This window comes from Micromys minutus (assembly GCF_963924665.1).
Source record: "Micromys minutus genome assembly, chromosome: X".
Lineage (NCBI taxonomy): Eukaryota > Metazoa > Chordata > Mammalia > Rodentia > Muridae > Micromys > Micromys minutus.
This window is the reverse complement of record NC_137970.1, coordinates 24,254,865-24,277,335: the sequence shown is the minus strand read 5'-3', so window position 1 is coordinate 24,277,335 and position 22,471 is coordinate 24,254,865. Positions and strand designations below refer to the sequence as shown.

General features: G+C 42.1%; 1 protein-coding gene across 1 annotated transcript in view; it reads right to left on the bottom strand.

Annotated features, from left to right (window-relative positions):
• EGFL6 (EGF like domain multiple 6) overlaps positions 1-22,471 on the bottom strand; it is a gene marked incomplete at its 3' end in the record, with an annotated part of 54,024 nt that overhangs the window by 6,499 nt on the left and 25,054 nt on the right. The window contains exons 4-9 of the mRNA XM_080910380.1: positions 22,240-22,359; positions 19,288-19,407; positions 15,505-15,639; positions 13,268-13,390; positions 6,425-6,745; positions 4,466-4,546 (exon numbers count right to left, since the gene is read on the bottom strand). Of these exons, the coding sequence (XP_080766506.1) occupies positions 4,466-4,546; positions 6,425-6,745; positions 13,268-13,390; positions 15,505-15,639; positions 19,288-19,407; positions 22,240-22,359 (900 nt within the window). The remainder of the gene's footprint in view (positions 1-4,465; positions 4,547-6,424; positions 6,746-13,267; positions 13,391-15,504; positions 15,640-19,287; positions 19,408-22,239; positions 22,360-22,471) is intronic.

Below are 22,471 nucleotides of genomic sequence, written 5' to 3'. Positions count from 1 at the left end.
CCTTTAATACAATTAGTTCCTCATGGCGTTGAGACCCTGACCCCCACAAGCCATAACATCATTTTTTGTTGCTACTTCATAGCTATAAACTCTCTACTGTTATGAATTGTAATATACATAGCTGACATGCAGGATATCTGATTTGTAACCCTGGGGGAGGTTGAAAACCACTGACTTAAGGCCTTCTGGAACTATTCAAATGACCCAATCCTGTATGGTCTCTCCTGCCCCATCCCCCTTGACTTTACTTCTATAGAAACCCTAAAGACCTTTTGCCTAGTTTTCCACTAGATAGATCCTCCTCTTGCTCAGTGTGTCCCCCTTCTCTTGGGAGTGTACATAATAAATCACTGTTTCCATGGCATTGGTCTCATATGGTCACCTAGTCACCTCCACTAGTGAAAATCCAATGGGCATTCCATGATTCCAAGCAACACTCTTGTTAGAAATGTGCCAGGGGCATATTGGGTCAAATAGGCTGACCTACTGACAGTTTCGAGTATGCTTCATGTTGTTGTTGTTATTTGTTATGGCAGAATGGCTGTGTAGTTCAGATGTATCAGAGGAATATGAGTGGACTCAGCCAGTGCAGGACTTGAACCAGTGTCTTGGGTTACTTTATGTATAGCAGAGGTCTGCAAGCTCGCACCTTGGCCTACTGTCTATTTTCGTGAAGTCGTATGGTAGCATACCTTTCCCTTTACTTAGGTGATATCTTATTTTCTTAAGCTATAAGGGACCCTGGAGCTACAGAGACCAGATAGCTCAAAGTCTCACCTATTTTCTCTCTGGCCCTTTCCACAGAAGAGTGGGATGACTCATGATGTGAGAGAAAGGCAAAGGCCGAGAGGCTTCTGATTTAAAACTAAGGCTGGCCTCTCGCTTCGATTTGAGGGATTCAGCTATTCATGCCAAAGGTTTTTTGGACTCATCTCAATTTGCAGCCCTCCCTTCCCCTTCTCTCTGGGATTTCTCTGTATATCCCCAAATGGCCGAAACTCACCACATAGATTAGAATGGTTGCTAATTTACAGAGTTCCACTTGCCACTGCCTCCAGAATGCTGGGATTATTATTATCATAGTAGGCCGTTCTTTTCTTAGTTTCATTTTCTTAGTTTGTTTGTTTGTTTTTGGAGACAAGGTTATTCTGTGTAGTCTTAGTTGTTCTGGAACTAATTCTGTAGACCAGGCTGGCCTCAAACTCACAGAGATCCACTTGCCTCCATCTCTCCAGGGCTGCGATTAAGGCATATGCCACCATCGCCCAAATTCTTAAACATTTTTAAAATTACATTTTAACTGTGCATGGGGAGGTCATAGGACAGTCTGGAAGTCAGCTCTGTCCTTCCCCCATGTGGTTCCTGGGCATCAAAATCAGGTCATCTGGCGTGGTGGCAGATTGTTCCTTCTGAGCCATCTTGCTGGGCCATACATTTTGTTGTTGTTATTGTTTGTTTGTTTGATTTTCTGACTCATCTCAATTTGCTAATGTTCTCTTTTTCTCCACAAACATCATGTCATTTAATTTGATTGTTAAAAATATCTGTCATTGGACCTTCAATAAATGTAAGACTCCCACGTGACTTAAATAGGCTTCAAAGATATTGAGTGCTGGAACTGAGCCTGAATCCTAAATCAAACCGAGACTTAGGACTGTTCATTTTGCACAGGTCAGGTTTGGCTTTGAGATCAGATGGCATTAAATGGGGACAGAATATCATATCAGAGGCAATATGATGCAGACCTTAAAGGCATTCTTTTAAAACTTGGAGAGGAGCTTCATTAAGAGAGATAGCCTTCAGTAAAGAGATAACTTACAGGCAAAGAGTTAGCCTACAGAAAGAGATACAGTCGCCGTGGGAACGTGGGGTGGGGGTGTGGGGGGTGGGTAAGACTACACATTAGAGGCTAATAGGCACAGCAAGGCCTCTTCACTCTCAGAAGAACTACAGGGGTGTATGGCTGAGAGATCTGGCCTCCTACTATGCCTGATCAGCAGCCTAAGGCAAGCAGTTTCTTAAAGGGGCAGGACCATGATCTAGAAGTGACAAGTCGAATAGGAGCTAGTTGGGAAGAGGAATGGGACCAGTGTGAGTGGGAGGGTCACAAGAAAGGGTAATAGGAATGAAAATGATCAAAACATATTATAAGCATGTATAAAAATGTCATAATGACACTCAATATTGTGTACAATTAATACATGCTAATAAAAATGTTTTAAAATGAGCCACTGTTTAAACACTGCTGGTTAGGAGTAAAGGGATTGTATCCTGGCTTGATGTGTCTTTTATCACGGAGGAGAGGATGCTGAGGTAACCTACAGAATATTTGGCTCTTTAGTCATGGTAACAGAATAAACAGAACACTACAGTGAAGGCCAGGCCTACAGTAGTGGTAACAGAATCATTAACAGTCCTTAGTAGTGGGAAAAGGTCACAGAACTCTCACCTAGGATTCTAGATATTTACTCCCTCTTGAGCCTTCCCTTGGAGACATTAGAGTAGAAAGGCCTTGAAAAACAGGACTTCATTATGCGGTCTTCTTTCTTCCTTTCTTCCTTCCTTCCTTTCTTTCTTTCTTTCTTTTTTTCTTTCTTTCTTTCTTTCTTTCTTTCTTTCTTTCTTTTTCTTTCTTTCTTTCTTCCTTCATTCCTTTCTTTCTTTCCTTTCTTTTCTTTATTTCTTTTCCTTTCTTCCTTTCTTCCTTTCTTTCTTTCTTTCTTTTTCTTTCTTTCTTCCTTCCTTCCTTTCTTTCTTTCTTTCCTTTCTTTTCTTTCTTTATTTCTTTTCCTTTCTTTTTTTCCTTTCTTCCTTCCTTCCTTTCTTTCTTTCTTTTTCTTCCTTCCTTCCTTCCTTCCTTCCTTTCTTTCCTTTCTTTTCTTTCTTTATTTCTTTTCCTTTCTTTCTTTTCCTTCCTTCCTTCCTTCCTTCCTTCCTTTCTTCCTTCCTTCCTTCCTTCCTTCCTTTCTTTCTTTCTTTCTTTCTTTCTTTCTTTCTTTCTTTCTTTCTTTCCTTCTTTCTTTCATCATCACTGATGAACTGGGTGGGACCTCTCAGTGATACAGATATTTTTTCATTCGCTCATACTTCCTCAATGTAAGCCCGATAAAGCTATCTTTCCACCAACTTGTGTAGAATGGTTACTTTGATCTGTCATTTAGTGCCACATCTAGAGTGAATAAATGTTTGTTTATTCATGTCTCCCCCAGGAAAAGGAGCACAGCACTGGTCCTGGGCATCATGGCATAGTGAGTTTTCTCTTGGCTGCTTATTACTGAAGCAGTCGTTTCAATAAATGAGAGATGATGCAGGAGAGAGTGAGTGAGCACAGACTCTCCAGCCACTTTTCTCTCTCCTCCAGGGATCCATAAGAAAGTATGTTCTGCTTCTTGAGGTCCCTCCCCCTCATAGCTACAAGGGGAGTCTATATAGTACTATCTAGTGCCTGTCTCATTGCTGGCATGTAGGCCAGTCTGAGCTAGATCACATGGTATGAAGCTTAATTCTCTGATGCCCCAAACCTATAAGACTCAACGATCCCTTTTGTTCTCCAGGTTTAAAGAGAAGGCTCTCTCTCTTCCTTCAAGGTCCTGTTAGAGCTCCCGATGGCCGTGACATGATTTCTCTCTGGAGCTACACCATCTCTTTCCCCTTTGGGAGCCTCATCCCCTAAGAAAGGTCTTCCTGAAGGGTGATCTCATTTCCGCTCCTTCCTATGAGCTCGATACTGTTTTAAATTGTAAAATGCTTAGAAGAGATGGCTTTAGCATTTTAAGAGCACTGACTGTTCTTCCAGAGGTTGTGAGTTAAGTTCCCAGCAACCACATGGTGGCTCACAACCATCGGTAATAGGATCCAAGGCTCTCTTCTGCTGTATCTGACTACAGTGTACTCATATACATAAAATAAATCTTTAAAAAATGCTTAGAAAAAAAGCAGTAGTTACTGAACCATGGAGTTTTAAGAAAGGAGCCAGCATGCATAGAACATTCTACAGAAGCTCCTTGAACTTTAGTGATTGCAGAAGGGGTTGGAATGTTGCAGATCAAGAGCCAAATTACTTTGAGCTAATTTTATTAATAGCAATTCATTGCCTACCTCTGTGTCTGACCTGAAATCTTTGTGACTATTGGGTAAATCTTTCTGGGGTGTATTTAACTTAATAGACTCCTAGCTTCTCCAAGCCTTGAAGTTAAAAATGCCATCAGATACCATCTGGGGGGGGGAGCTATGTTCCCCCACTTTTCTGGAACCTTATCAACCTGGTATTTTCATCAGTGCATTTGAAAAATTATTTGATTTATGACCCTCTTTGTTCTTTACCATAAAACTCTAGGAAACTGCTCCTACATTGGAACATGATGTTTGAGGTACCTGAAATCTGTTTCCTAGGACATGGTCACTCCATTTATCCTTTTTGAGATGAGAGCCGTTTTTTTCCCCCCTTAAATTCTTATATCATTACCTTTGTGTTCCAGTTTGGAATTTAGCTCTTTTCTTTGGATGTAGTGCAGATCCAAATCCTCTGCTTCATTTACCTTAGGGACTGATAAATAACCTCTATCAGTTAGGAGAACAAAACAAAACCCCCACATGCACCAAGGGAATAAACTTAGTGTCATACAGTCTAAGGGCAGAACACATTAGAGTAGAATCTCCCTCTCATTTCCTACCAAGTTTCCTTACCCAGAATAGTGTTTTCAAAGTTCCCTTAGGTGAGCTCAGTATCCACACTCTGGACATACCCTTCTCCCCAGGTACTGGAAACCCATTTCCTTGAAGTTTTTCATTAGTAAGGGCGATTATGTGACTACTATACTGCTTCTGACCTGGATGAGCCCATGTCTGCGTATCCCTTGGTAAATCCCCCCTGGTATTTGTCGACACACTCTCCAAGTCACATAAGCAAGAACACAATGTAAAACAGAGCACCCAGAAAGAAGGAAATGGGGTTTCAGGATGAGAACTCAGGGTTAATATACAAACTGTCTTGGAGGGGCTGAGACCTATGGTGGGTTCTGTACCCCAACCTTTGTAAAGAGGGATATAGCAGCCACCTGGTTCATGCAGAAAAACTCAAGCTCTGCTGGAGTGTTTTGCTTCTGTCATTTTCTATTTGGGCTTAAACTCCATTGACACAGTCTCACTACTTGGCCCTCTGTGGCCTGGAACTTGCTCTGCAGACCAGGGTGGCCTCAAATGCACACATTCGGAGATATGGAAGGCCCTCGAGTCCCCCCTACCCCCAACCAATTAATGTAAAGGTCACCAGGGCCACCAAGTATTACATGCCTAGTTGCTGTTGCTATAATTGGCCCTCAAAAATTATATAAAAAGAAAGAGAAGGGGGTTGCCTCTCTTTTGGATGTAGGATATCCCTAGCAATAGGAACAATAAATCTTTTGCTTTAGCATCCAACTCCATTCTCCTTTGGGGTTCTCCCAGTAGGTAAGGCTTACTTTGAGTCTTATAAGACTTAATGGTGGTGTGGCTACTTTGGGGTCACTCACACTCCTGTAAACAATCCATCCCTCATACATAGTAAGCAAGCTTAATAAAGTCATTGGTTACCCAAGCTAGACTCTGGTAAAATCATCCTTGGTGTTATTGCTGGGGCCTTATAGTGACTTGTTTGTATCTCCCCAGGGAAGGAATTCCCACACATGACAGGTTACAAGCATAAAAAGACATAAAAGTAGAAAGGAGACTGGTGGTAGACTGGTGGCGGGGGCACAGGCCTTTAATGCCACGACTGGGGAGGCAGAGCCAGGTAGAGTTCTGAGTTTAAGGATAGTTTAAGGACAGTTTAAGGATAGTTTAAGGTCTACAGAGTAAGTTCCAGGATAGACACCACCATCCAGCAGCATATAAACTTTTAAAATGCTGGATGTGGTGGCATGCTTCTTTAATCCTAGTACTTGAGAAGCACAGGTAGGCATGTCTCTGAGTTCAAGTTCAACCTGGCTACACAGTGAACTCCAGGCCAGCCAGGACTATTCTGTCTCAAAGGGAAATTTTCTTTCAAAAAGAAACAAAAAGGGAGTGCTTGGGAGACCCGATGATGAGGGTCTTTGATTTGGCAGGTGTGCTGCACAGAAAGTCTGGCAGCCACATACCTATGCTTGCTGGCTATTCGCAGAGAGGGGCTGTGCCAAATAGGAAGCATCCAGGTAAGGGAAAAGGACGACTTTACCCTTGGGCTTCCCAATTAGCACCTCTGGAAGATACTCTCTATATCTATATTATAGAAGCAACTTACTTCTCACTTTAAAGCCATCTCACTACATGTTCACTAAGCTATCATCTCTACAGCCCCTAAGCCATTTTCCTTAAGGCACGAACTATCTAGTCTTGTTTGTTGAGTTGCCCCGAGGAATCACATTCACTTTTTATAAAGTACAAGAACAAAAAAAGTAATACTTACGGAACACATCCCCTCGGAGGGTTCGCTCCTGTTCCACCTCATTCCTCAGGGATTTCCCTCCTTTCTCTTCTCCAAGCCTCTCTCTCTTTCTCTCTTCCTTCCATTTTTGTTCTCTACCAGAGTTTCTGCCCCTGGAAATGCCCTCCTCAGAGCTGTAAGGCAAGTTGACCTTGGGGGCTCCTGTACTGGTGGGTCTTGGGGTGACGTGTTTAAGCTTCACCTTCTTCTTCATGGTGTGCTTGTGAGCCAGTAACTTCTTGATTCTGTCTTTGATGGTCCCAGGTGCTGTGAGTATTTCCTTCACAGAATGTTCAGGGATCACTGAGCCAAAAAGTCACACAGGAGAATTCCCATTTAGTTGAGGTCATTTATGAACAATAGACCGTTTTTGGAAGTGTTCAAGTGCAGGAAGTCAATGCTTCCAGAATCAGCCCCAAGGAAGAACTCTAGAACACTCCCTTCAAGTCTCAGAGAATGTCATCGGGTGGAAAAGTATGAGCCCCAGAGGATGAGGGACTGTGCTGTGGAGCACTGTTCTTTGGATTTGACTTGGGCGTTGTACAGGTGAAATGACAGTAGCTATGGTAACCTGCACAAGATGGAGCCTACCAACATTTCATTATGGATAGAGGAAGGGCTTAGAGGCCCCATCTCCTCAGAGGAGCTGTTGGCAGTTGATAGTTACTGGGGAAGAGGGGGGCATTTTCTTCAATGGCGTAGATGCTATTAAACTGTTCAGCTTCAATAGATAACCTTCCCCCATCCCACACTCATGGGAACAACTCGAAATAATTAAACTCAAAAGGTGACTGTCCTCCTCACCCCCAAGAAAAACCACAGAATCACTTCCTGTGTCCCTGACAACATATTGTTGCATGTGAAGAACAGCAATGGATAAAAGAAGGGGGGTATCAGAACTGCCTTTGTTTAAAATTTGGAGCATCATGTGAAAAGAGAGAATAATAAAGTCATCCCCCTTGTTCAGATTTAAACTACTATATGAGAGGAAGGAAGGTGGACATAGCAGGGTTCTTGAGTCCCATTAACAAAAGCCTGAGTTATTCTTCCCTAGCAAAGCATGGATTTTTTAAAAAAAATTATGCTTATCTTTTATATTTTTTTTATTTTTTATTTATAAAACAGACACATGTGTTTATTTAATTTCTTTAATTCTTTTTGGTCTACTCAGTTACATGATTTTTGGCTACAAAAATGGGGTCTGACTGGTTCTGGGTGGAGCCATGACTTTCTAAATTGGCAGAAAGATTCCAAGCTTCTAACCTACTCGGAGGCTTTCTGATAAAGAACAAAGATAAACACTCAGGTCCCTTTTTCAAGAGTTCATTCAGCTGGGTGGGGGTGATGCCTTCAGTCTGAGCACTCTGGGAGGGAGTGGTGGGCATCTCACTGAGTTTGAAACTAGTCTCTTATACAGAGTTCCAGGATAGCCAGGGATACCCAGAGAAGCCTTATTTCAAAAAGTCAAAAAAAAAAAAAAAAAAAAAAAAAAAAAGAGTTAATTCAAAACAGGCCTCTCAGTCAGCCAGGGAGGAAAACACACCTCAGCAAAACAGTCTAGTCCAGAGACTTGATTGTTCCTTTGTAAGTGAGCATATACAATAATGGATTTTCATTATGGCATTTTCATACTGTTTCTGAGACTTTTGACATGCCAGCCAACCTAACTGGCCCTTTTGCACATTATCCACTCTGACACTGTGAGAGCATTTTCCTCTTCTGCTACCCTTTTGGTCACTGCCCCAGTTAAGTCCTGGACAGTACTCCCTGTTATTCTGAGATAAATGCCAGCTATCTTGTGGATGGCATATACTCCGTGTTTTACCTGAATCCTTTCAGTGGAGATGATAAGGACCAGAGAGCCAAGGGAAGGCCAGAGTTTGGTAGTAGGGAAATGCCAGTGTAAAAGGATTTGTTTAAGGCCACTTAGCTAGCTAGCAAAAGAGTTAGGACTTGAAAGACACTCATACCTTCTACTTTCTACCACTTCTGTAATGGGCTTACTTCTGCTTTAAGGTTAAACATTACTTTTCTCTCGACTGACTCAAATTCCTTGAGAGCTATGATTCAAGGATACATGTTGCTGTTTTATGAATAAATCAAACTGATGTTAAAGAAAATAAGTTATTACTGGTTTTGTTGGGCTGAAGAGATGGCTCAGTAGTTAAGAGCACTAACTGTTCCCATGGTGGCTCATAACCTAAGTCTTTAAAAATAGGCTATTACTGTTTTTCAAATGTTTGGCTTTTAAAGACATCTCTCTGTGTGCGTGCATGTGTGTATGTGTGTGTGTGTGCACGCGCGTGCGCAAGTTTCATGGGTAAGTACTGGCACAAGCAAGTCATAATGTGTGTGGAGGTCACAGCAGAATCTCAGGTGTTGGTCCTCTCCTTCTGCCTTGTCTGAGACAGGCTCTCCTGTTTGGCACTGCAAAGCTCACTGACTGGAGAGTTTCTAGAGGTTCTCTTGTCCCCATTTCCTATCCACCACAGTACTGATATGTGCTATCAGTGTTTCCAGCTTTAGTGAGAGTTCTGGGGATCTGAACTCAGGTCCTTATGCTTGTATAGCAAGTACTTTACCTATTGAATTGTCTCTTGAGCACATAAGTGATTAAAAAAAAAACCATATTAGGGCAAGCAAGATGACTCAATGAATAAAGGCTTTTGGCTCACAAGCTTGACAACCTGACTTTGATCCCCAGAACCCATTAAAGTGTGGAATGGAGAGAACCGACTCCTCAGAGTGTTCTCTTATCGCCACACTGGCACCAGGGCATGTGCACAGCCCACCACGTGTCATGCACATATAAGCCATAAATATAAATTTAAAAAGGAAAAATACCAATCTTTAGAAGCAGGGTTGGAAGTGTAGCTCACTTGGTAGTGTGCTTGCCTAGGATGCACAGAGCCCTGTGTTTGATCCCCAGTGCCGACTAAATTGCGGCACATGCCTGCAATATAAGCAGTCAGGAGGTAAAAAGCAGGAGGATCAGAAGTTCAGTATGATCCTCAGCTACACAGGAAGTTCAAAGCCAATTGGGGAGCCATGAGATCCTGTCCCAAAAATACAAAATGAAATGAAACAAAATCCCTTAAAAAATACCATGAGGAATAAGCATATTTTTATTATATTCTGAGCAGGCAGTAAACCCTGTCCGTGGACATTTGTTTATTCTTTACGGAGTATTTCATTTAATAGTAGACAATATTAAGGGACTAAAATCTAGTCCTTATGCTGCAATATCTACTTTGGCAAACGTGGAAACTGAGATATTGGAAAGTCAATATTTGTTCTCAGTCCACAAGTACTTAGCCAGGAAGCTGGGGTCACATTAAGGTAATATTATTCTAGAAGATGTGTTCCTGGATGAAAAATCAAACAAACAAAAAAACCAAAAGACAAAACAAAACCCAAAACATCATCAACAACAACAAACCACAGAAGTTTCTTTGGCACATGAAATGTTTGTTTTGATGTGAGATTTGTAATTTTAAAATACCACGGGCTGGAGAGATAGCTCAGTGGTTAATAGCACTGACTGCTCTTCCAGAGGGTCCTGAGTTCAATTCCCAGCAATGACATGGTGGCTCTCAACCATCTGTAATGGGATCTGATGCCTTCTTTTGGTGTGTCTGAAGACAGCTACAGTCTACTCATATACATTAAATAAATAAATCTTTAAAACACTAGGCTGCAAACAATGTTTTTCCTCCGATTAACCAGTCTCTCTCTCTCTCCCTCTCCCTCTCTCTCCCCTCCCCACCCCTCTCTCTGCCAGACAGCAGACAGAACCTCTTATAGTCCAGAGTGGTCTCACACCTACCATGTAGCTAATAGCCTCGCAGCCTTGACCTTAAAATTCTGCTTCTATTTCTCCAGTCCTTAGAACCAGGACCTTATGCATGCTAGGCAAGTACTCTACCAACTGAGCTATATCCATGGGGTTGAGATAACACTTAGAACAATACTAACCCAGCAAATTTTACTGGGCATCTCTTGTGTGAGCAACTGAATGAAGTTTTCGAGTTAGGTCACTTCATTTCAACCCCATAAGGAACTACTCAAGAGATGTGTCTGTCTTAGTCTGAGTCATCTTTGGCAAATTCCAAAAGAAGGATTTGGGGTAGAATTCCATAAGGCAGTATGGGGCAAGGGGACAGTGAATCAAGGTGAGGGGATACAAAAGATGTTGTCACATTGGGTAGGTCATTAATTTGGGCAACACAGTCTAACTGGAGAAATCTGGGAGCCTATGTAGCATTACTGTTCAGGATTGCCCCATCCTATTAGGGGAAGGAAAAGTATTTATAGACTTCAAGACCTCCATTGGCTGAAGGTGTTTCCTAGAGGTATTAATTTCTCATCTCTAGCTGCACCTGCAGGGTCTGGGCAGCATCGTAGACAATACTCTAAGGTCACAAAGAATGAAGAGTTACTGCCCTGTATATGTATCTAGCTAGGATCTAGGAATTTGGATGACATGCTCCATTTTGCCTTCTTGGAATTGGGGGTCCAAACGCCAACCACAGGACTATCATGAGCCCTGTTTGGAATCAAATTCTTTTTTTTTTTTCATGAGCATGTGCATGAAGTGTCTGTGAATGTGTGTATTCAAGATTTTTATGTGTGGGGTTACAGGTGTGAGCACACATGGAGGCTAGAGTTCAATATCAGGTGTTTTCTTCAATTGCTGTCCACCTTACATATTGAGGCACAGTCTCTCACCAGAACCTAGAGTTCACTAATTCAGCTTGTCTGGCTAGCCAGCTTTGATCTATGGATCTTCTGATGCTACTTTCCAAGGACTGAGGTTCTTGCATGCCTTCCCAATCTTTTCATGGATGTTGGAGATCTGAATGCACATTTTTTATGATTTCAAGGAAAGTACTGTACCCAGTAAGTCATTTCCCTACTTGCAGGATGTCTAATGCTTTGTTCTGGGACACAGAACCTGGGTATATCAAATGCCCTCTGCACACTGATACATACCTATGCCATTACTATTCTGGAAGGGTCCCTGCTCCACTCCTAGAAATGATCTAGTTAGTGCTGCAAGAGACTTATAACGTCTATCCACTGGTGTTAGTCTTCTTTAGAGGGGCCACTTTGCTTTCGCATTTCTTAAGAAAAAAAATTCCAGGCACAATTTATGCTTCTCCTCATGTTTTTTCTTCAAAATAAATGCTGCCAGTTTGTTTGGTGGTTCTTTATGGAATTTGATTTCTGGAGTTAGCCACAGCCCACTTGGATACTGTGAAACTTTTATTTTATTATTATTATTATTCTTTAGATTTGTTTATTAATTTATTATGTATAAGTACACTGTTGCTGTCTTCAGACACACTGGAAGGGGGCATTAGATCTCATTACAGATGGTTGTGAGCCACCATGTGGTTGCTGGGATTTGAACTCAGGACCTCTGGAAGAGTAGTCAGTGCTCTTAACCACTAAGCCATCTCTTCAGGCCTGCGAAACTTTTATGTGTGTGCTGTTGAATGTCTATCATGGTGCACAGTGTTTAGTTTTGTAAAAGCTAGGAGATAGTCTCTGTGTCATCAGGAAACTTGGCTAGATGGGGTCATAGGATGTGAGGCAAGTCAACCTATGATTTATAATCATACTTATGAGACTTGTGCCAAATGGCATAGGGATTACTTGAGACAGAGCAGTAAACAATTCTAGAGCAGATAGGGCAGCACATTCCTGTGATCCCAGAACTCAGAAAGCTGAGACATGATAGTAGTCAGCTCAAGGCTATCCTGGGCTACAGAGTGAATATCAAGCATCCAGGACTATATTGTAAGACGTTGCTTCAAAGAAACAAGCAAACAACAAACAAACAAACAGGGCCAGGAGATGACTCAACTCATTAGAAGGCTTGCTGCATGACACTGGTGACCGACTCCTAAAAGTTTTCTCTGACCTCCACTTGCGCACTTGTGGTATGCCTGTTCCCATAAACAACATGTATATCTACAACCACCCCCCCACAAAGTAATAATAATAAAATGTCAAAACCAACCAACCAACCAAAACCAGACCAGACCAGAAGAGAACAGAACAAAGACAAGTCTAGTCACAATGAGCCAGGGTTAAAAGAAGAATAAGCCTAGATACCATTATCATTATTACTATTATTCTTGGTCTTTTGAGACACGAGACGGTGTCTCAAGTAGCACAGGCTGAACTCACTATGCAGCCAAAGATGACCTTGAAGTCCTTATCCTGGCTCTCTAAGTGTTGGGAGCACAGGTACAGTTCACTATGTAGACTGCCTGACTTTAAACACTATAGGACTGTTGACCCAAAGATGGCCTGCACTGTAAGCACAGATAACTTGACTGGCAGGTATTCCAGGACCTCTCTAGCTTTTCCAGTGCTCATTTGCATCAGTACCATTGCTTCTACTACTGCCATCGGTATTATTTTGGTCCTTGAAATCTGCCACTTCCAAACTGAAGTAATAAGAGGTGCAATCTAATTGTCCATGTTTCTTTCCAGGTTGTAAAAATCCCAAGGGCTTGGATTAATAACCTAGTACCATAAAATGGTGGGGGCCCCTGTCATCTTGAATCCCTCTCCAAGTAAGAAAACGTTGCCTCGGACATGGTACTCATGGGAAATCACTTTTCCTGGTGTTCCAGGATAACAGCAGTAGGTTTTCTAGTTGTATGTCTGGTTTGTACATTTGTAGTCTAAAATCACTACCATTAAAGATTAAAGAGTCCAACATATATGCACACAAAATCTGGAAAGAGTGCTTTGTGTGTGTATGTGGGGGGGGGTGCAGATAGCAAAATGTCATGAGCAAATGCTACTTACCAGAACACTGCAGTCCATTGCCCCTGTATCCCTGCTTGCATTTGCACTTGAAGGACCCTTGGGTATTGAGGCAATTGGCATGGGGGCTGCAGGTATGAGTGTTCAGAGAACACTCATTTATATCTGAAAAGGGAAGGCATGCCAGTGAACAACTTTATGATAAAAGGGCTTGCTGAAGGAATAGCCTTCTCACCCGAGCAACTTCAAGGCCAAGCACTCAACACTTCAGTAAACTAAGTGTTGCCTGAGAGCAGAGAGGTGTTCAAAACCAGAGGCCTTTTGGCCAAGAGCCCTGGCTTTGCCTGGCGCCTGCCTGGTATATAGGGAGGGTGTCTGCAACTCACCTCCCCAGAGCAACTTCACTTCTTGCTTGTTATTAATGTGAAATCGGCTAGGATGTTTGGTGTTTCTCCTTTCCCCTTTTCACCGGGAACTAAACAACTGTATCAGGGAAATAAATGCTAAATTTTGGATTGGTTTGATTTTCATCCATGTAATCTGAAACTAAGGAAGAACATCAGAAAATAAATTCTAATTTTGGCTTGAAACTCCTCACAAACAAAAGACAGGATCAGCCAGGAACCTCTGCCATTGTCTGAATTCATAGACATGGGTGTTTTTTTTCTTCAGAAGTCGTCAGGGGAAAGGGTCAGGCTGGTTTGAGCTCGTCTAGCTGGATTTAGAGGTGGAATATTGGCCAGATTCCATTCAGGTGGGAGCTTCAAGTGCTTTACTCCCACCCTATGCCCTGTCTATGCCTTTGTCTGATAGAAGTATACAAGCCAGTGTATTGTTTTAAACTCAGTCACAAAAGGCTCTCTAATGCTAATATTAACCGCTGTTAGTACACCAGAGATTTGCTTCCTTGGGAAGCTGTGTGCATTCCCAATCTCTTGTGGAGGGTAGCATTCTTGTAGTGTCAAGGAGCTGGGCAACATTGCACTGCTGTCGTGGACTGACAGGCCAGGGTGGGCTCTAAGCTTATGCTGAACATGAATTTTCTGTGCCTGCTTAGGGTAGTCTTCATATCTAAGAAGAGTCAAGGGAATAGCTGTGGAGGTCTCCCAAGATGGTTCACAAACCAGCAGTGGAGTGTTGTCTCAACATGATGATATGAGACATGTCCTAAGAAGCCCAAGTACAGGATTGATAGAATGATATTTTCTCCAACAACTTAGCTTTCCATGTCATGTGCATGCCTTTGTCACCAAAGTTATGTGAATGAATAGAGAGCTAGAGGCAGCCCAACTTTTTCTTCGCTGTACGACAGTATATCAAGGGCAATGGGTATGTATATCTGACCTCACAAGCTTTTTGAGGCCTGGAATCCCTTCACTAAGAGATGAAAATGTTTTAAGATGAAATTAATAGCTGACTAATAACATTATTAGTACAGAGTGATGTTATCTGACACTCGAACTACAAAAGGGCTAAAAGAAAAAAAGGAGGGAAGAACATGTGTCCCTTCATATAACTTTCCTTTAAAAAATTGATGTATGTATGTGCATGTGCATGCATTTATGTGCACATGTGCACAGATGTGTGTGCCTATGACTACAGCAGAGGCAAGAAGAGTATCCTTTTTTGACTCTCTGCCTATTCATTTTGAGGCAAAGTCTCTCCTGGGGTCTCTGTGTTCTTAGGTATGCTGGAATCCAGCAGACCCCCCAGTAATCCTCATGCTCCTCTTCTCTAGAGCTGGGGGTTCAGGTTTTTTTCTGGGATATTTTGCTTGTTACTTGGGTGCTTGGATCCAAATTTAGGTCCTTGTGACTGTGAGACCTGAGCCACTTCTCTAGTCTCCTTCATACATTTTTGTAAAGCCAATCCAATGAAAGATGTTAGGAACAGACCACCGAGATCTTCTTAAATTTGTAGTAAATACAAATACTTCTTTATTGCTTCCATTCATAGGTGTATAGTTGGAGATAGAACAAGACATATAAACCGAATAAAAACTTATTACTTTAAAAAAGTCCTCATAGAAATGGTCTCAAGATATTTGTCTCTATGATAGCATTATACTCGCTTGTTTCCATTACTATAGACCTGGCTTCATAATTAATCTCACTGGACTTACCTAAATGCCATAAACGTAATATCAGTGGATTTTTTGTTTGTTTTTATTTTTCTTTGTGTGTGTGTGTGTGTTTTGTCCAGCTGGTCAGTATAGTAGATTGAGTGAATATTAAAAATGGCTATAGAGAAACCCGCAGGAAAAAGTCACTGGATCTTACCCACACAATCATATCGGTGACTGATATATTTCAGTTCAAAACCAATGTGACATTTGCAGTAGTAGCTTCCAAATGTGTTCACGCATCTTCGATTGGAAGGGCAGACTGCTTTGCTAGAAGCACATTCATCAATATCTAGAGCAGAGGAGTAGAAGCTGTCAGAGGTTGCAGGAAGAGTACTCTGACACACACACACACACACACACACACACACACACACACACACACAGGTTCCCACCTCAACCCCCAGCACACAATGATCAAGCACATGCAGAGTCTTCTTGCCTAGAAAACCAAATGCTTCAAGATGTATTCTAGATCTTTACCAGCTCTTTAGTTTAAAGGTTCATATCAATTATGTCCAACTTTTCTTGGAGATGTTACCTGGCTACAGTGTCATTACTTGTTCTCTCTCTCCCTTTCTCCTTCCCTCTCTCCCTCCCTCCTTTCCTTCCCCTCCCTCTCTGTCTCTCTCTTTCTCTGACACATATCCTAGGTTGGCCTCAGACTCACTAATGTAGCCAAGGATGACCTCTAACTCCTCATCCTTCTGCCTCCAAGTCTCTAGTGCTGGGATTACAGACCACCATGCCTTGCTTATGTAGTGCTGGGGATGGAACCCAGGACTGCATGTTTGCTAGGCATGTACCCTATCAACTCAATTATACCCCCACTCATTATATCTGTTTATGTGTCAGACTCCAGCTCTGACCGAGGGGCTTTGTGTGTCTAACATATGTGGAACCTATGCTTTATGTGTGTGTGATAGTGACTATTTACCCAAGTAACTAATTATATTGTATAACACACAGTTTTTGGAAGTGAGGTCAGCCACACTCTGAGCAATCCAAAAGGCATGAACATTTAAGATTTGCATTTTGTGAAAGCATTAAAAAGCTCCTTCTATGCTTAGGTAAGATTGACCAAAATCACCAAAATATGTTGTGGAAGAACGCACCATTGTTTAAGTTGTGGTTTAGGTATAGTTGTTTAACAATGAAACTTAAATAAATTATAGAGACGTGCTACATTTCTCTCAAGTGAGTGATATCACACGGGGTGGGGGAGCTGACAGCTAGGCTGAGCAATTTGCTAAGACTCAGGCATTGCTTTAACTTCCATATATCAAGTAGGTTGGACCTTGGGTTAAGCATGCAAGTTGATGCTGACTTTATTACATTCATTTCACAGGCCCCCCCATCCCCTCCCCACCCCACGAGTGAATGCTAGGGGGACACATTGGGGCACATGTATGTGTGGTGAGTACTTCACCGACTGAGCTTTCCTGTTGTACTCTTTTTTTTAAAAAAAATAAAAGTTTATTTATCTGAGTACTCTATAGTTGCCCCCAGACACACCAGAAGAGGAATCAGATCCCATCACAGATGGTTGTGAGCCACCATGTGGTTGCTGGGAATTGAACTCAGGACCTCTGGAAGAGTAGTCAGTGCTCTTAACCACTAAGCCATCTTTCTAGCTCTCCTGCTACACTCTTAAAATACTAAGTAAGTATTGAATTGAGCAAAATTAATGCCAGCATTCAGGAGGCAGAAGCAGGCAGATCTCTGTGAGTTCAAGGCCAGCCTGGTCTACAGAGAGAGTTCTGAGACAGCCAGCCAGGACTATTACATAGAAAAACCGTGTCTTGAAAACCAAACCAAACAACAACAACAAAACAATAAAGCAAAGCAAAGCAAAGCAAAACAAAACAAAAAACAATAAAAGAAGACAGAATTTAATATATATGCATATTTTTAAAAAGTACTTCCACAGCCTATATGGCTGAGCTTACTTTACATACAAAATACATCAAACTATATCCACTTAGGATAAATGAACTACCAGCATCCTGACTGAAAATATTTCTATTAGATTGATACTTATATTTTAAATCAAAGAAGATGAGCTGCTTTCAAGACTCAGGTCTCATTGGAGCTCTCCCTTATTGAGAGTATGCATTCACCCAATCTAAATGTTGTATGTATTTGGTGCAATATGATTGTTACAAATATATATATATATATATACATATATATGTGTGTGTGTGTGTGTGTGTGTGTGTGTGTGTGTGTGTGTAGATAATTAGAAGATTGAATTTAATTCAAACTCACAAAAGTAACCAGAATGAAAAATGGATAAAATGGGGTTTCAGCCACCAAGGGTGCTGTGTCACTCAGCCCTCAAAGGTCCCATGGCTGCCATAGGCTGCCAGCTAGACATGTTCCCAGGTCCTACTGAGAGGACTATGGAGTCTCACCCTGGAGCAGCATTCTATGAGAGAACGGCAGGGGTGGGTGGAGACGTGAGCCAAAATTCTTGCCTGAGAGGGAAATCCAAGAGGCAGCCTTTCGCAGAGTTGTGGTTTGAATGTGAAATGTTTTCTATAGGCTCATGCATTTGGACACTTGGACTCTTGGTGATGTTTGGAAAGACTGTGGGGCTTTTAGGAGGAGGAGTCTTACTAGAAGAAGGAGTAATTGGGGCAGGACTTGAAACCTCACTGTTTTGCTCTCTGAATGTGGGTTCAATGTTACCATCTACCTCATCTCCCACTCCTGCTACATAAATCTTCCACTATGGTATTCTCCACATCCTCTCAAATTGAAAGTCAAAATAATCCCTCCTCCCTTAAGTTCCTTCTTGTCAAATTTCTGGGTCAAAGCGATGAGAAAAGTAACAGATGCAGTTGGTCTCCCAGAGGTACCTAGAGCTCATTTAACCTGCTCACTGGATTCACTCAGTGTGCTGCTACCTGCCTTTCCCCAAGATACTTCCTAAGTGCTCAACCAGTGTTTCCTGGGACCATTTACTGAACCTACTATGTGCTTGGCTTCTGTGGACTCACAAAGTAAGATGTGCAACTAAACAAGAGAAAGCGAGGAAGTTAAAGCTTTAGGCTATAGCTTTTACTAGATTTACAGCTATAAGTGAACTGTTTATGTGTTTAAGTGATACTGATTTAATCTGTCCATTTTGTCTAACTAGAAATCGCAATGAAGTTATAGTTTTACTTTTTTTTTTGAGACACTATGTAATTATATATTTCTGGCTGACTTGGAACTCACTATGTAGACCAAGCTGGCCTTGAACTCCCAGAAGTCTGCTTGATCCTGCCTTCTGTGGGCTGGATAGTTTAGATAAAGACATTTTTTTAAAAGACAGAGTGTAAGGTAATCCAGACTAGTTTTGAACTTGCTGAGGATGACCTCTGACCTCCCTAATAACATCTGGTCTCCCTGCTCTCACCTCCTGAGTACCATGGTTACAGGCATACTCTATCACACCTGGTTTATAAGGTGGTGGGGATTGAGCCCAAGTGTTTGTGAATACTAGGCAAGCACTCTCTAAGCTCTAGCCCATCCCCTAGAGCAGGTTTTAAAGAGAATGTGAAAAAAGAATTTAAAACACTGTCTAAACTTCATGGGGGGGGCATATACTATTTTCACTAAATTAATACTGAGAACAGTCGCATGGTAATTGAAGTCAGATATGCAGCGGCAATACAGTAAGTTTAAAGAACCTTTATGCTCTATTTATTCTGGCATTTGGCAGTATAGACTAATAGAAGACTGCTTTTCCTTTATATCCCAAAGTATTTCTGACGACACGAATGACTGAAGATATTTCATAGACAGAGATCAGCACTTTGCATAATTCACTGTATTTAGTCAACACAAGGCAATGATGAATTAAAGTGGAGTTCAGTGGAAAAAGAATAGAGGAGAATGAAGGGGGAATGGGAGAGAGATGGAGAGGAATGGAGGCGATGCTTTCTCTTTTTACCTAGGCACGCTCTTCCATTTGGGCCCAGGCGGAGGCCAGGGGATGGACACACACACTGTGGTCCCTCCGCTGTGTCTTCACAGCCATACTGGCAGTTTATTCTGCCACACGTCCTGGAGTCTGCAAAAGTAGTCAAAGATTAACCGAGAAAGGCTCTTACAGTTCCGTGATGTGAAATGTAATGCAGCTCTGGACAGGCTTCGAGGTCTGAGTCTCAAATGCAAACCTACAAGGAATCTGGCAGAAGCAATGTCCTGGTGACCCCTGAGGATCATCTCACTCACTCATGGTCTGTCTGTCTTGTTGACCAACACACTACATTTGACTATCTCTAGGCAACACATACATCTCTGACTGAACCTAAATAATGGTCCTTGTTGAGGAGGCACAAGACAAGGAAGGTCTGGCCAAGTTCTAATTGGTGGTAGTCACAAGGGTTCTGTACAAGAATTCAATAAGCTATCAGACTGATTCATGTGGCTTTCTCCTTAATTCATATGAATAGGATATTTGCAAATGTGTGTTATCTCTTAGGGTTTTTCCCCCCTAAGGAAATATCTGAGTAAATGATGATTTAGGGCTAGTACAAAGAGGAACTGGGGGTAGGGGTACTACACATTGGCTTCCTAAGCCTGGGATGGGCTGGGAGTCTGCATAACTGTGCTTTCTGGGGGCCAAGGGGCAGAAGAAGATGAGATGACAAGGGGGGGGGAGGCAGGCAGGGAAGGTGGGTTTGCCTTTAAGCTGAAATATAAAACTTAAAAAGCCTCTCCTCTCAAGAAATGAATGGATGGAGATTCCCATCCTCCCCCAGGACATGGGGTTCATTATCACAGAAGGGCTTTTCTTTTCAGGAATGTGAGTCTGAATGAGACACACTAATCGCTGGGAGTGAGACAAAGGGGCGTGAGAAAGATAGCTAGTGGAAAGGATTGATCCCTCCCCCATAGTGTAGTCATTTATCACCTCCCTTTAATCGCCATGCCTAGTTTCATGATAAAATCCAACTGGTTTCCACATATATAAGTAGAGATATGTAACTGATTGTCCCCAGTAAGTTCCTCCTCTCAAGTTATAAAGCAAATATCTAGAAGAATCAAATCCATAGAGACAGAAAGCAGATTTGTACCTATCGAGGGGAACAGGGAGTTGCTGTTACTGATTAGGTTATGTTTTTTTCCTTTTAGCATGCTTTAAATTGTGTGTGTGTGTGTGTGTGTGTGTGTGTGTGTGTGTGTGTGTGTGTGTGTGTATGGTGAATGAAAGAGAAAGAGAAAGCACATGAACACATGTGTATGAGTGTATGACTACATGGCTGCCACAGCACACATGTGGGGGTCAGAGGACAACCCTTAGAAGTTGATTTTTGCCTTCTGCTGTGTTGAGCCACAGTCTCTTTTGTTACCTGCCACCCACTGGGTGAGCTGTGGACTCCGTGCCCATTCACTTGTCCCCAGCTCCCACCTTGAAGTAAGAGCGCTGGAAATTACAAATGGGAGGCAGAAACTGTGTGTGTTCCAGGCATCCATCTCAGGTCACCAGGCTTCATGATGGTGGTGGTTGCTGAACATTGCCAAGGTAGCAAGCAGGTTTGCTCATTTTTAAATAGATAAATGATAAATTACTATAATTTTTTTAAGTGCCCAAAGGTGTTTTAGCTTATGGTGATGTTCAAGTGTTTTGTTTTGTTTTGTTTTTGTTTGTTTTTTTGAGGCAGAGTTTTATGCATCCCCATGTTGACTTCCAATTTGATTTATAACTCAGTTTGACTTTGAAATAACTTATCCTCCTGCCTCCAACTCCTGAATGCTGGTGTTGCAGGCTTGTATTATTATGCCATGCTTATGTGGTTCTGGAGCTCAGACCCGGCGATTTTTATTTTCATGCTAGGCAAGCACTCTACCAACTGAGCCATACATATCCTCAACCCTAGATATTGGGAATTGGTTCTAATGCTTTGTCTTAATTTGACTTCCAAAAGCCAAGCTTCCAGATGCTGAAGGGTCCCTGCCCCCAACTGGCTTTGATTGGCAATAAAGAATTGTCCTACAGCCAATGGCCGGGCAGGGAGATGGAGGCAGGACTTTTGGGTGGAGTGGACAAGGGACTGAGGGGAAGAGAGAGGAGAATCGCCGTAACTGGGGGTGGGATGGGGGGCAGGGGGCAGAGAGACCTGAATTAAAGGGCCGATGACATGTGAGAATCCAAGGAAGCGGCCCCAGAGTGTCTAGGGAAGCAAAGATAAAAAATATATTTAGAAAATGTTAGCTCAGGAATACCAGAGGAGCATGTGTGCTAGCAGCAGGGAGCTTTAGAAGTGCCCCTACCATTAAGCTAGTTAGGAATATTAAAAATTAAGCTGATGTCTGTGCCTGCCTTTCATTCATGAATCCAGAAGCGCTGCCATGTGGCTAGAAGCAGGGAGAGAGATTAACATATATACTTAGATATGGTTTTTTTTTTTTTTTTTTTTTTTTTTTTTTTGAGAAAGGGTTTCACTATGTAATCCTGTCTGGCCCAGAACTCACTATGTAGATGAGACTGACCTCAAAACTCACAAAGCTCCACTTACTTCTACCTCCTGAATGCTAGGATTAAAGCCATGCATCACTTCAACAGGATAACACAATATATGTTTTAAAATTTTTATTTTTACTCTTTATATTATTTTTGATTTTTTTGTTTGTTTAATTATTTTTGTTTATTTGATTGTTTTGAGACAGGATTTCTTTGTGTATCCCTGGTTGTCCTGGAACGAGCCTTGCAGATCAGGCTAGGCTAGTCTTGAATTCACAGAGCTCCTCCTGCCTCTGCTTCCCACATGCTGGGATGAAAGGCATGTACCACCATGTCCAGCTTGATATGCTTTTAAAAGTCATTCAAGTAAGTCTTTCCCCATGCATCAAATAACAAAAGGCAAGCCTTCATCATTGAGTGACTGCTGAAACTTACTTGAACATGTGGCATCTGGTAGAAGCATGTGGCCACTCAGACAAAAGCACTTGTAGCTACCATGTGTATTCACACATCTGTGCTGGCATGGCCGGGGTTTGACTCCACACTCATTCACATCTGCAGGTCCAGGCAGAAAAGGGAGTAATGTTAAGTGAGTCAGAAAATACCCAATGCGGGAGAGACGATACGCCAATTTGGGGAAGAAAACACAGTTATCTTTGCGGAATCA